This window comes from Oryctolagus cuniculus, chromosome 7 (genome assembly GCF_051225735.1).
Source record: "Oryctolagus cuniculus isolate XC-2025 breed Fujian yellow rabbit chromosome 7, ASM5122573v1, whole genome shotgun sequence".
Taxonomy (NCBI): Eukaryota; Metazoa; Chordata; class Mammalia; order Lagomorpha; family Leporidae; genus Oryctolagus; species Oryctolagus cuniculus.
Genome location: NC_142873.1, coordinates 144,652,354 through 144,667,592, shown reverse-complemented (window position 1 = coordinate 144,667,592; position 15,239 = coordinate 144,652,354). Strand labels below are relative to the sequence as shown.

The following is a 15,239-nucleotide window of genomic DNA, read 5'->3' as shown; positions in this document are numbered from 1 at the left end:
ACGTAGAGCGAAGTGGGGAGGAGCCCCAGCGCTTCCGAGGTCCGGGTCTGAGACGGTCTCTCCAGGCGGCGCTCCCGCGTGACTGCGCTTTACATAATCGCGGCCTCGCGCGTCACAGTGGCGTACACCAGTTCGTACCGAATCAGAGTCGTCAAAGGCTCCGTGTTCCGCCCCTTTCTGCTTGATTGACGCCTAAGTAAACCAGTAAACGGGCGTCCAGCGCCGCCGCGCCCGCCCCGGCCCGCCCGCCCGCTCCCGCCCTCCCGCCTGCCGCAACCCACAGCCTGCCGCCGCCGCTGCTGCCGCTGCCGCCGCCGCCAGGTTGTGCCTCAGACTGACAGATAAAGCGGCGGGCCGGGCCGGCGGGGCGGTGAGCACGGCCCGAGCCGGACATGGCGGCGCTCTACGCCTGCACCAAGTGCCACCAGCGCTTCCCCTTCGAGGCGCTGTCTCAGGGGCAGCAGCTGTGCAAGGTGCGCGGGCTGGGGCGGCGGCCGGGAACTGGGAACGCAGGAGGCGCGGCCCGGAGCTCCCGGCGATGTGGGAACGCCCGGCAGGGTCCCCCGGGCAGGGTGTGGTAGGCTCCCCTAATTGAGGAGCCGCACGCACTCCGATTGAGGTCCGGCGGGGCAGTGGGGGCAGTCCCGGGCCGTGTCCAGGCCCCCACGGGTCGGCGTGTCCGGGTGCTTAGCAACCGCGAGGGATTGTTCGCCGACCCGGCGAGGTCGGGGGAGGGGACCGCGCGTTCCCTTGCCAGCGCCGGGGACCCCTTGCTTTGCCTTTCTCGTGGCCGCGTCTCCCTGATTGTAGGCTGAGGGACCCCCTGCCCCGCCTAGGACCGAGCTCCGGAGTTGGGAGCTGCCCGGGACAAGAGTCTCCTGCTATTTTGAGCCAGTCTCAGAATCAGAGGTAGCTACGCTTTATCTTAAAAAGGAAAGAAAAGAAAGCCCCCACAATAGAGTGCACGAAGCAGGGTGACTTTTCAGCATCCAGGTGGTGACCTTCGCTCCTCGCCCTAACCAGCTTCTGATCAGTTTTTTGAAGTTGCTTTATCCCATTTGCCTGTTTAAACAAATATAGGTGCTGTTGGACAGTAGTTAAAAGTCCCCCAAACGGCAAAAATGGGATTTTGAGATATCCAGATAATCCTAAGTTTGTGTCCCTGGCTTGAATAACTCATAATTCTGCCGCTTTTGCCCCAGGTGCCCTGACTTTGCCACTTTTGTTTACCATATCTGAGAAAATGCAAATGTATATGGAATCTTAAGAAGCTTTGTGTATATAAATAGTCATGATTTTAATCTAGCACTTTTATTTCAGAAGTAAACCTGCTCAAAATCACACGGTGGCGGAAGAACTGGGACTAGAATTCACGCTCTGGTTCCCAGTGTGGGACTTCTTCATCTGTCTGTTTTATAATTTATGACTAATTCCGTATAAGTTCTTACCGAACTCCCACATCAACAGCAGGGCAGTGATGCAAATACTACAGAGGAGAAAAATAAGGCCCAGAAAGTTTAAGTGACTCACTCAAGCATAGTGGCTGTGCTAGGAATAGTACCCAGGTCTTCTACTTCCTGCTGAGGGCTGTTTGCATTCTTGCCTGCCTTTTACAGTTCTGTCCCCATTTCGTTTCAGGAATGTCGGATTGCACACCCTGTTGTGAAGTGTACCTACTGCAGGACTGAGTACCAGCAGGAGAGGTAGAGTTTTTGTCCACCATGAGAGACCTGAATAGGCTTTTTTTCTTTTAAAATCTGTGACAGCATTTTCTGTACACATCTGAAATCAATTCTGTGGTACACACAAATTCTGCAATTTCCTGCTAAAGCATATTGAAGGGCATGTAATACATGTATGAATATGGTTCTCTGGATACCATTCATTGTTGCTTATGGTTTTCAAGTTACTTATTTTTCAGACCCTTGATCATTTTATATTGTGGTTATGATCTTTTTGACACTAAGAAGGCAATGATCCCACAACAATAAAACATGAATCTCACTTTCTGGTATGTATATTATGCTGATATTGAAGATTGTATCAGCCCAAAGAAGATACTTTTGGAAACGTGACAATCCTGATAAGGGTTTGCTAGCCCTACCCACATTGGAAAACTCATTTGCTTTTACACTTCCCTTGTGTGAGTCTCATTTTTAGAAGTGTGAGAAAGCCTTAGGTGTGGGTGAGTACGCATCATGAGTATCTTTTCAATAGCAGTAAGGTAGACTGGTGTGGAACTTTCATAATTGTAGGTATTCCTGCCTTCAGTAGGTTGGGGCTGTGGTTATAGACATAGAAGCCTAACTTTAGTCAGCCTCATTTCAACTCTAGTAATATTTCCCCAACGTTTGTTTATGGATATTTTCAAACAAAAGATACAGTTGGAAGAGCTGATGAATACCCATAGAGTTACTAGTTAAATCTACAGTGTATAAATTTGACTGTATTTGCATCCTCCCATCTTTTCATCTCTGACCCATCAATGCATCAATCCATCTTATTGCTGAAGTACTTTAAGGTCACAGACATCAATATACTTGATCCCTAAACACTTCAGCATGCATATCACTAACTAGAATTAAATGTTCTTTTGTAAAGGCAAAATTTGTGTAAGGGATCTCAAATCTTAAGTACATCAGCTGTTGAGTTTTACAAACAATACGCACATCTTTGTCACCCCAAACCCTGTGGGAATTCAGAATGTTCCCATCACTCTGGAGTCTTCTCATGCGCCAACCCAGTCAAGCGCCACACACCGCTTGTTTCCTTCAGGCAGTTAGTATTCGGATTTCCACTTCTGCCACAGATTAGTTTTTCTGCTCTAAAACTTCCTATCAGTGGACTCAAACACAATACACTCTAGAAACTTTCTGTTTTCAGTTTTACACTTAGATGTGTGAGCCGTCTTGAATTGTCTTCTGTGTGTGGTGAGATATGAACTTGGATATGAACTTGGACTCTTAATTTATACCACATACAAATTATTTCAAGATGAGTCACAGAGATAATTTTTCTTTGCGTGTTTTCTGTCAGGAGCACTGGTATATATTGACATGGACCATGATCCTTTCATCATAAATCCAGCTTTCATCCTAAATCCAAAGTGTTGCTCAATGACACAGACTCACTGATGCTAGTCTTCTTTCCAGATGTTTTCCTCAGCCTACTACACTTCTTGTATTGCCTTTTTAGAGTGGCAGAAAATTGTCCTGCAAAAATGTTTTTTCCAATATCTCAATTGTATTTAAATATTGTCTGTGTTAGCTTTATGAATACATTGCATTTAAATGCATTTCATTTAAATATGATTAAATTTCATGTAAATATTTCTGTTGACTTTATGATTACATTCATAGAAATTATATGGGAAAGTAATCACAAAACAGACTAGATTTTTATGTGATTTTATTTTTAGCCCTCAGAGTATTGTTTTAACTGTTAATGTACCCCAAACATTCATTTGTATTTCCCTTTTTGAAGGGTTAGTTTTTATTTAAAGATAACTTTTTTTCTAGGCAGCTCTATTAGTTAGGCACTTATATGATATTATGACTTCTGGGTCTTCAGAAGGCAACAAATATTTTTATTTTTGTCAATGAAATTGGAAATATTACTGAGTGTTTGGTCATAGCATCTTCTCACCTTCGGGATTTTTATATGCTTTTACTTATGGAGGAGAACACAAAGTAGGGTCAACATGGATAGAATCTGAATTTATATCCAAATGCACAAACTTCATTCCTCATCTCTGACTTCTCAACTCTTCATTTGAACTGAGGAAAGTTAGTTTATTTTCTGCTAGTCCATTGCAATCTAACATAATATTTTGAGAGTCCTCTCCATATCTATTTTATTTTATTTAAGAATCCTTGGAGTTGTCATAATCAGAAGTGATTCATGCTTCATTTTAACCAAAATATTGTCTTATTTGAGATAATAAAATTAAGAACTGCATAGTAATTAAAAGCTTTATTGGGCAGATACTTAAACTCCAGTTAACTGAATGTCTAGACTATTTCACCTTGGCCCTTAGCAGTAAGCAAACTCCTTGGGTTTAAGGAGGAATCGATTATTAGATGTTCTAAGTCTTGTGTCTCTTTCTCCTTTAACAGTAAAACCAATACAATATGCAAGAAATGCGCTCAGAATGTGCAGTTGTATGGAACGGTAAGTAGGATTTTTCTAAACCTCACAGTGAGTACTTGGGTCTCATGGAAGCTTAACCTTCTATGGACTATTAACGTCATCACAATTGTCTCATCTGAAGAACTAGTTGTATTAATATATTTAATAATACAGCTTTCTAGCTTAGCTAATATACTTATTGTTAAGGAGTTCTATGTTTATTTGCCACTTTGGGATTATGATTCTAAATTTCATTGAGAGGCGTCAGTGACCTATGGAAAGAAAAGGGGAAAGGTGAATGCTGAGACTTTGTTTGGTAACAGTTGACTGTTGAATTTGATTTAAGTTTTTTTTCTCTTAATGTTAGAGTTTATGATACTGTGTCCTTGCAGGGCTTCTCAACGTGTTTATACACTGATATGTTTTATAGCATGATAATGGCAAAGAAGTCTTCTCAGAAACTTAGAAGTACTTGCTGATTTATTTTATGAATTTTTCATAAAGTCTCAGCATACATCCTAGTAGGTTTTTGTTATTTTTTCATTTATTTATTTAAAATCAACAGTCCTATGTAGAAAACTGCTTTATGTAGCGTTAAGAATTGGGCTTCACTTGATCAATACAAAAACAAATTTATGAAGTTGGGAATACATTTTTGCCATGATTACTGGGTTACACAGTGGGAATTGTTGCTTTAAAAAATGAGCTAGTATTTTATGATATACTTACTTGACCCTTTTTTTCCTTCTTTAAGCCCAAACCGTGTCAGTATTGTAACATAATTGCAGCATTTATTGGCAATAAATGCCAGCGCTGTACAAATTCAGAGAAGAAGTATGGACCGCCATATTCTTGTGAACAGTGCAAGCAGCAGTGTGCGTTTGACAGGAAAGATGATAGAAAGAAGGTAAATACCCATGTTTCTCTTGAATTTTTTTTCTTTCAGAGAAATTCAAATGGACCAATTATGTTAAGAAAAATGTAACAGAGTTCTCAGTTCCTTTGCTGGTTCTGTTATTGCAGAAGATATTCAAATAATTTTTTCCTGAATATTTTCTAACATTTATATTATATTCCAACATTTGATGAAAAGCTGAATTACAGAGATTAATATCCCACATAGGCAAAGCAGGTCTTGACAAGATTCTGTAGAACTCTGTAAAGAAGAGATTGTGACCTAAGATAGAGTGGTATGACTAGTTTTACCCTGTGGGTCTTTAAATGTTCCTGTTGAAGTTAAGGATCACAAGATGACAACAGAAAGAGGCTGCATGGTGGTACTCTGGTGAACTAAAGTGGCATGGAGTTTGGTCACACGACCCTCCTGCTCGATACCATCCCGCCTTGGTTTCCAGATGCACTTGACATAAAATGCATGCCCTTCCATGCCTTCAGGACCCACACCTGGCTCTCAGCCTCATCGTCTGTCACTCTTCTTCCTCCTCACCTTGTTATATCCATGCTGGCAACCTGTTGGTCCTTCAGCCATGCCAGTCTCTTAGCCACCTTTGTGCTAGCTGTCCTTTTGTCTGGTGCGCCTTCTCCAGTGTCGTTACTGGTTCTTCATGTCAGGTCTCAGTCAGATGCCCCCTCATCACAGAGACCTTGACTCAGTCCCTCTTTGCTGTGTCACCCAGTTTTACTGCCTTCATGGCATAGTGTTGAAAGGTTATCGTGTTTATTTGCTCACGTTTGTCCATCCACACTGGAACATGAGGTCTTTGTCCATTTTGTTCTCTGCTGTATATTTTCGACAGTCTAGCACATACAAGTTGCTCAATAAATATTTGTTGACTGAGATTTAGTTCAGAAACTTTTCAATGTTCAGAGATGCTTTCAGGGGTGCTTAAGCACTTAAGGGGTAACTCTTGATAACCAAATTCATTCGTGTACAGTGGAAGGATATAACTTCCCAGTGCCCAGAATACTCCTGCCTGCCAAGTAGGACACTTCTTCCCTGACCAAGATAATGGAGAAGCTGCATTAGTAATCAGGAGTTAGCAGCCTCCAGGTCCTGTTCCACGCCTGGGGCTGGTGAAGTGATCTAGGCAAGTTACTTTTGCTCTCATGCATCAGTTTCTTCAAATTTCCCAATAATACTAACAGTAGCTACCTCACAGGAGTAGGAAGAGATTTATTTATTTTTTTAAGATTTATTTATTTATTTGAAAGTTAGAGTTACACAAAGAGAGAGAGGGGTCTTCCATCCATGGGTTCACTCCCCAGTTGGCCACAATGGCTGGAGCTGCGCTGATCCCAAGCCAAGAGCCAGGAGCTTCTTCCGGGTCTCTCACTTGGGCCATCTTTTACTGCTTTCCCAGGCCATAGCAGAGAGCTGAATGGGAAGTGGAGCAGCCAGGACTTGAACCAACGTCCATATGAGATGCTGGTACTGCAGGCAGTGGCTTTCCCTGTTGTGCCACAATGCCAGCCCCAGGAAGATATTTTCTTGAAAAAGATCTAGACCCATAAAAAAATTCTGAACCTGGCACATCCTGTGACTCCATAAATGGTTCCTATATTATTACTAACTGAATAGCTAATTTTATTAGTCTGGTTATACTGCAATTCCTTAAGTTTCTGCTTCATTAATTATTCTATTTAGGGTTTGGGTGTTTTTACACATCTTTAATCACATGCTCATAGACTTTAGGAGAGGAAGGCTAAGCTTAGGGATGTAAGAGTGAGTGATCTAGACTCAGTGTGTGAGTTGGAATCCTGTGTCTGTCACTTAAGAGCTGTGTGACTTTGGACAAGTTAACTTCTCAGTGCTTCACTTTCCTCATCTATGAATGGAAATGATCAGACCTCAGCATTGTTCCAAAGACTGAGTTGTTAAGTGTAAAACCTTTAGAATGGAACCTGGTACATAAAGGTATGCAGTCAGCATTATCTATCATTATTTGTTTTTGATAGTTAAGTTCTTTTAAAAAAAAAAAAAACATTTATTTATTTATCCAAAAGACCAACAACAAAAGAGGAAGAGACTGAGAGAGAGAGCTTCTATATGCTGGTTCACTCCTCAAATAGCCACAACAGCCAGGGCTGGGCCAGGGCAAAGCCCAGAACTTCATCCGGATCTCCCTTGTGGGTGGCAGAGGCCCAAAGACTTGAGCCGTCTTCTGTTGCCTTCCCAGGAGCACTAGCAGGGAACTGGGCCATCAGCATCACGAGCGGCAGTTTAACCCCCTGTGCCACAACATTGTCCCCTTGAGAGTTAGATTCTCAGAGGATGATTGTTTATTTGTAGTTTATTTTTAAAGCAGAGACCTGAAATATGAGTAAAATATCCTGTGGTCCTGTGTGCGTGCTTTCTTTTCAGTGGTGCAGCTTTGTTTTGGTTGTAAGCTACTTTATGAGAGCTCTTTCCTGAGCAGGGTCTTCAGGAGGGTTTCACAGTCAGGCCTTCAGGCATATCCCACATTCGTGAGATGAAGCAGATTGAAGTTCAGCTTATATATTCAATTAGGAAATAATTAAATGTCAATCAGATACTGGACATTGTTATAGATACTGGAAATAAGTGAAGTAAACAGATGAGATCCTTCTCTCACTTTTTTTTTTTTTTTGTAAGATTTATTTATTTGAAAAGCAGAGTGACAGAGAAAGAGGTTCACTCCCCCAAGTGCCTGCGACAGCTGAGGCTGGGTCAAGCCAAATTCAAGAGCCAGGAACCCTATCTGGGTCTTCCACATGGGTGTCAGGAAGCAAAGAACTTGGGCTGTCATCAGCATTACAGGTGTATTAGCAGGAAGTTGAGTTAGAAGTAGAGGCAGGACTTGATCCCAGGCACTCCAGTGTGGGATGTGGGTGTTCCAAACAACAGCTGTGACACAAAGCCTGCCCCCTCACAGATCTTACATCCATATATTGTGTGAGAGAGAGCGAGAGAGAGATGGAAGAAGTCCAAGAAAAAAATGAAGACCAGCGCTGCAGCTCACTGGGCTGATCCTCCGCCTGCGGCACCAGCTCTCCGGGTTCTAGTCCCGGTCGGGGCGCCAGATTCTGTCCCGGTTGCTCCTCTTCCAGGCCAGCTCTCTGCTCTGGCCCAGGAGGGCAGTGGAGGATGGCCCAGGTCCTTGGGCCCTGCACCCGCATGGGAGACCGGGAGGAGGCGCCTGGCTCCTGGCTTCAGATTGGTGCAGCGCGCCAGGTGTAACGACCATTTTGGGGGGTGAACCAACAGGAGGAAGACCTAAAATTTAAAAAAAAAAAAAAGAAAAAATATAAAAAAATGAAGACAAATTGTAGGTATAAGTGCTATGAAGAAATAGAATGCTCAGTGGAGAGTGGTGGGGAGGAGAGCCATGATGTGGCAATCAGCAGAACCTCCGAGAAGATAACATTTGTGTTGAAACTAGAATGGGAAAGGAGGCCTTGTGGGAAGCCCTGGAGGGCAAAGCTTCCAGGAAGAGGGAAGGGCTGTGATAAGACCCTATGCACTGCACAAGAGAGAATGTAGAGTGAACAAGGCGGAGAGAAAGGAAAGGAAGTTCTGGATGCAGGTAGGGGCTATGTCTGCATGGGAGATGGCAAAAAAAAAGTTTGTATTTTAATACTAGATTTGATGAGAAAACGTTGGATTTTGAGGAGATGATATGATCAGATTTACATATAAGGAAGCTCTCTGGCAGTTAATGTGGAAGTAGTTCTTAAAAGTAGTGGGATAAGGACTTGATTAGGACAGAACTGTGACTTAGAAAGTGAATGGATTCAAGAGTAAGAATTGAAAACCATGAAGTTCCATAAAATGCTAGCGCTTTCCCTCTCTATCCTGGGTAATTCCACCAGCCCTGCTGCCCTGCCTTCTGTAGTAGACTGCCCCGCAAATTGCTTTGCAATCTGAAGGTTTTTTTTGAAAGAGTTGTTTGTTTGTTTATTTGAAAGGTAGAATGACAGAGGGAGCGGTATCTTCCATCCACTGATTTTTTTTCCCCTAAATGACCAAAACAGCCATCTGGGCCAGGCTGAAGTCAAGAAGCAAGAACTCATCCAGGTCCCCCATGGGGCAGCAGGGCTCCAGGTCCTTGGGCGGTCTTCTGCTGCCTTCCCAGGCACAGTAGCAGGAAGCTGGAAGTAGCAGGAAGCCCCTTCACTTCAGAAAGTGAAGTAGCGAGGATGTGCATTGGCTCCCCAGTATGAAATGCAGTTGTCGGGAGCAGTGACTTACTCCACTGCACCACAGTGCTGGCCCCCTGCAGTTTGAATGTTGCTCAAAGTGCCTGCCTTTCTGGCCTCCCGCCATGCTGCCCGAAGGAGTCAACCTTGCGTGATCTAAATAGCTGCATAGTGAGGCATCACCAGGGAAGGCTCCCTGGGAGCTGCTCACCCATTGATCTTTTTCTGGGGACATTCTTTACGTATCAGAGAAGGTATCCAGTAAGCCATTTTGTGAGCCAATTTTAAGGTATTAAACTGAAGTCTGGAAGTGAGTGTTTGGCCTAGTGATTAAGCAGCCAGTAAGGTACCCACATCCCATATCTGGAGTACCTAGAATTGATGCCTGCCTCCGACTCCTGACTCCAGCTTCCTGCTAACATAGACCCTGGGAGACAGCCATGATGGCTCCAGTGATTGAGTTCCTGCCACCTATGTGAGACCTGGATTGAGTTACTGGCTCTGGCTTTGGCCCCTCCCCCTATCTGGTCATTGTGGGCATTTGGAGAATGAAATAGTAGATAAGAGCTAGTGAGGGTGCACTTGTTTTTCTCTCTCTCTCTCTCTTTGCTTCTCAACTAAATAAAAATGAACAACAACAAAAAAACTGAAGTAGAGGGGAGGTGGCTTGGGGAGGTGTTGCCTAGAAGATACAAAGTTTCAGTTAGCCCAGAGGAGAAAGTTCCAGAGTTCTTTTATACAGCATGGCGACTATAGTTCATAGCAGTGTACTGTATTCTTGAATACTGCTAAGATAGTAGATGTCAAGTGTTCTTACCACAAAAAGAAGGTGTGAGGTAATATGCATGGTTTTTTTTGTTGTTGTTGTTGTTGTGTTTTTTTTTTTTTTTTTTTTTTTGACAGAGTGGATAGTGAGAGAGACAGAAAGAAAGGTCTTCCTTTGCCGTTGGTTCACCTTCCAATGGCCGTCATGGCTGGCGTGCTGTGGCTGGCGCACCGCGCTGATCCGAAGGCAGGAGCCAGGTGCTTCTCCTGGTTTCCCATGGGGTGCAGGGCCCAAGGACTTGGGCCATCCTCCACTGCCTTCCCTGGCCACAACAGAGAGCTGGCCTGGAAGAGGGGCAACCGGGAAAGAACCCGGCGCCCCGACCGGGACTAGAACCCGGTGTGCCAGCGCCGCTAAGTGGAGGATTAGCCTATTGAGCCGCGGCGCCGGCCATATGCATGTTAATTAGCTTGATTTAGCCATTCACACTATACATATTTCAAAACCGCATGTTGTACGTGATAAATACATATACTTTTATTTGTCAGTTTAAAAAAACCTGAAGTAAAGACTTTATATTATCTCATTGGTCTTCTCCCTGTTGTTTTCTTTAATGAGCACTGTGGATATACTTGTGTCTTTTCCAATTCTTATGGGAACATTACTCTGGTCTGTGTTGCAGAAAAACCAAAAGATACATACAATTAGCAGCTGATATTTAAGCAACTTGTACATGCCCAGCACTGTTAAGTGCTTTACCTATATTATATCACTAAATCCTTGCTGCAGCCCTCTGTGACGTGCCCATGGTCACCCGGCTCTAAGAGACAGAGCTGGGACTCAGCCTGGAGGTTCTTCTCCCCCTGCCCACATTCTTAGCCACTGCACTACACTCCCTCAGCTTCATCTTGGTCTCCTGGTGTTTCAGGTAGATGGCAAATTGCTGTGCTGGCTGTGTACACTTTCCTACAAACGGGTCCTGCAGAAGACCAAAGAGCAGAGGAAGCACCTGAGCAGCTCTTCTCGGTCTGGCCACCAGGAGAAGGAGCAGTACAGCCGCTTGAGTGGTGGTGGCCATTACAACAGGTACGCAAGATGCCTGAGACAGGCCCAGAGGTGCTGGTGAGTCCAGGGAGACACGTGCAGTCAGCCATGGAATTCACCAGCTCGTATGCTTTCTCTTACTTTTTCTTGAAATACTAGCTGGTAGGAAGAACCTCATTGGTCATGCTTTATGATTCGTATATCTTCCAAAAGCCAGAGAGGTTTCCATAAGGTGTCAGGGTTTCCTCACTTTGTATTGTGTCTGAGTTTTATAGAACTTAACTCTGTCTTCACACGTAGTGTCTTACGTTTACAGTGGCTTTTCTCCTTAGGAGACTGAACATTTCATTAGCTGAGGAATGTACTTTTCTAGTTTTAAAAATTTTTGTTTTAAAATTTATTTTCCTTTTATTTGAACGGCAGAGAGAGAGAGCGAGAGAGCACTTCCCTGTATTGGTTCATTTCCCACATGGGTGGCAAGGACCCAACTAATTGAGCCATCATCTGCTGCCTTCCAGGATGTACGTTAGCAGGAAGCTAGATCAAAAGTGCTGGGACTGAAACCAGGCCCTCTAATAGAGGACGCACACATCCTAAGCACTGTCTTAGCTGCTGTACCAAATGTCTGCCATAGCATACAGTTTTTTAAATGCTAGGAGGGTGATAGATGTTCTCGGTTTGCCCTGCTGAGATCCAGTTAAGATGTCTTATTGTTTTCTTCATCTTCCTTTGAGAGTGTCTGTAATATTGCTAAGAGTTCTGGCTCTGGACTGAATCCTGACTCTACCAACTTCTCTGTGGGGATCTGGGGCAAGTTTTGTTATCTGTAACATGAGGGAAATAATAGTATTACTTCATGAGGTTGTTATGAAGATAAATTACATAGTACCTGGTGATTAGTTTTATAGCTAGCATATAGGGTGTATGCAATCAACTTTAGTTATTTTTTGTTGTTACCATTAAGAGTGTTCATTGAGCAGACATTAAGGCCTCTCACAGGCCAGGGACTCTACTGGGAATGCAGAGAGGAATAACACAGCCCTGCTGTTCCCCTAGAGTGTGCAGTCTGGTCGGAAAGACAGACCTGTAATCAAATCTTTGCAGTATAATATGAGAGGCGCACAGTGGAAACTTGTCAAGATAGAGGCGTGAGAGGCAGGAGTAATTAACTGCCTTGGGAATCAGGTAAAGCACACTTGGAGAAGAGCTGGTTTGGAGCTGGATCTTAGGCTGAGTTGAAATCAACAGATAGGGGCTGGGCAGAAAGCATCCTAGGCTGCAGGAATGGCATTTACAAAGGCCTGGAGAGCAGGAGATCACATGGAGCCCTGCAGAATTCTGCCTTTTTATGCTTTTGGAGCTTACGGTTGGGAACTGGGGAATGGGAAGAAAGGGGTCCCTGCAGACCTGATGAGAAACGTGAACTTGATCCTGCATTTAGTGAGGAGCACTGAAGGGCTTCTACACTGGGGGTGGGGAGGAAGGAACCAAGTCTGTGTGGTTTTAAATAAATGAACCCTGCGGGTTGGAGGGACGTTATCGGGGGGAAGCCATTGTAATCCATATTCTGTACTTTGGAAATTTATATTCATTAAATAAAAGTTAAAAAAAAAATAAATGAACCCTGACTAGTGTGGAGAATGCATTGGGGGCTAATTAGTAAGCTGTTTGGTAAGAATTGAGGTAGGAGGTGTTAACGCGAGACCTTCACCTGAAGCAATGGAGGTGAAGATGGAAGAGGCAGGTTTAGGAAGATAGTTTGGAGAGAGAACTATGAGAAACAGATAATTTGGTGAACAGATACGTGAGTAGCTACTGAATGAGTGATGGATAATTCCCAGGATTTTTATTTTTGTGAACAGGTAGATCCTTAACTGAGAATTCAGAAAGAGAAGTTCAGTTTCAAAAGGCTGTTTGAAGCACCAAGAATTATTTATAGGTGCTTAGCCTATATAAGGGAGGTTTGAATATGGGCCATTGGTAACGTGTAAGAGTCATTGGGAGGCTTGGCTAATCCTCCACCTGCAGCGCCGGCACTCTGGCTTCTAGTCCCATTTGGGGCGCTGGATTCTGTCCCAGTTGTTCCTCTTCCAGTCCAGCTCTCTGCTGTGGCCCGGGAGTGCAGTGGAGGATGGCCCAGGTCCTTGGGCCCTTTACCCGCATGGGAGACCAGGAGGAGGCGCCTGGCTCCTGGCTTTGGATCAGCGCAGTGCGCCGGCTGTAACAGCCACTTCCAGGGTGAACCAATGGAAAAGGAAGACCTTTCTCTCTGTCTTTCTCTCTCTCACTGTCTAACTCTGCCTGTCAAAAAAAAAAAAAAAAAAAAGTCACTGGGAATAGAAATTATTTTCAAATACAGACCCCTGTGGATCTTCCACAGAGTAGTTCAGTAGAATCTGGGATAGAATCCAGGGGTCTACGTTGTTTATAAACATGCCAGGTAATTCTGCAGGTGATCTGAGAATACTGTTTCCAACCACTATTATGGGGAATTGTTAAAACCATGCTCTTGGATGATAGAACTCAGGTAAGAGGCTGAGAACAAAACTCTAGAAGCATTCAGTGTTTAAGAAACGGACAGAGAACTAGGAAGCAGCCACCATGAAAGCAGGAGGAATGGCCAAGTGAGGAGAAGAGTTTTGAGAAAGGTAGAACAGCAGTGGTGTTGAATACTGAAGAGAGGTCAGGCAAGAGCGCTGTGAAGCTCTTGGCCATTGGACAAGCATCATAGTGAAGGAGTTGCACACCAGATTCAGGCTTCCAGTTTGGTTTCAGGACGAGTTTTGGGTGAAACTTTTTTTTTTAAAGATTTATTTATTTGAAAGAGTTAGAAAGGGAGAGATCGAGAAAGATCTTTCATCTGCTGGCTCACTCCCCAGATGGCTGCAGTGGCCAAAGCTGGGCTGGGTCAAAGACAGGAGCCAGGAGCTTCATCTGGGTTTCCCACCTGAGTAGCAGAGGCCCAAACAGTTGGACCATCTTCCGCTACTTTTCCCAGGCCGTTAGCAGGGAGCCGAACAGGACATGCAGCAACCTGGACTCAAACTTGCATCCATATGGGATGCCGGCATCGCAAGTGGTGACTTTACCAGCTGCATCACAATGCCGGACCCTGAAACTGATTTTTAGTGTTGTTGTAACACTCAGATATTGGGGCAAGTGCTGTGGCACAGCAGGTTAAAGCCCTGGCCTACAACACCCACATCCAGTATGGGCGCTCTTTAAGTCCCAGCTGCTCCACTTCCGATCCAGCTCCCTGCTAATGCACCTGAGAAAGCAGTGGAGGATGGCGCAGGTCCTTGGGTCCCTGCACCCACATGGGAGACCTGGGGGAAGCTCCTGGCTTCTGGCTCCTGGCTTCGAATCAGCTCAGCTCTGGCCATTGCGATTGTTTGGGGGGTAAATCAGAGGATGGAAGGCACCTCTTTCTCTCTCTTTCTCTCTCTCTCTGTCTACCTCTTTCTGTAACTCTGTCTTAAAAAAAAAAAAAAATACAAGTTGAGTCACAGGGATATGGTAAAGAACTGGACGAAAAGTTCAAATATGTTGACCTGGTTTCTAGTCCCGGCTTCACTACTAACCAGCTGTGTATCTTGGAGGATGTCAGCTACTAAACCTTGATAAGCTCAGTTTCTACAAAGCAGAAATAGTAACTTATCTATGTACCTCACAGAATTATAACATGTATATGAGCCCATGTCAAAGTACTTTTTAAACTGCAAGATTCTACTTTTAATTGAGGTTTTATTGATTCTGTTCTTGCAATTATTAATGAAGCAGGTAATATTAAGGCCAAGAATGTTTTTGATCCTAGGGAAACTAGCTACCCATGTTTCCAGGACCTGCAAAATCAACACCTTGGTAGATGTTAATAATTAGCTCTGGCATGGAAGAGCTACTCTCTTACATTTGTCCATTTGACAGACTTTCATTGTGATGTGTTATTAATCTTTGTTTTCTAATGTGTGTCTCTCTATTTTTGCCATTAAAAGCCAGAAAACACTTTCTACATCTTCAATTCAAAATGAAATCCCAAAGAAAAAATCCAAGTTTGAGTCAATCACAACTAATGGAGACAGGTGAGCCAGTTGGAATATGTGTGCGCACGCATTTGAAATGCATACACAGTTTCTTGAAACAAATACATTTTAGGGTATGTCTTAGAGCTAGTCTGTGGCTGTCA

General features: G+C 44.0%; 1 protein-coding gene across 2 annotated transcripts in view; it reads left to right on the top strand.

The window, feature by feature from the left end:
* Window positions 1-241: 241 nt before the first annotated feature.
* The window catches only part of FAM76A (family with sequence similarity 76 member A), a 33,394-nt gene continuing 18,396 nt past the window's right edge, over window positions 242-15,239 (top strand). Inside the window, exons 1-6 of one of the 2 annotated variants that reach the window (XM_002716087.6) lie at window positions 242-473; window positions 1,639-1,703; window positions 4,116-4,170; window positions 4,883-5,035; window positions 10,941-11,098; window positions 15,049-15,135. In XM_002716087.6, coding sequence (XP_002716133.1) covers window positions 393-473; window positions 1,639-1,703; window positions 4,116-4,170; window positions 4,883-5,035; window positions 10,941-11,098; window positions 15,049-15,135 — 599 coding nt within the window. In that variant the 5' untranslated portion in view covers window positions 242-392. The remainder of the gene's footprint in view (window positions 474-1,638; window positions 1,704-4,115; window positions 4,171-4,882; window positions 5,036-10,940; window positions 11,099-15,048; window positions 15,136-15,239) is intronic. The other variant, XM_051856791.3, reaches the window with a different exon arrangement.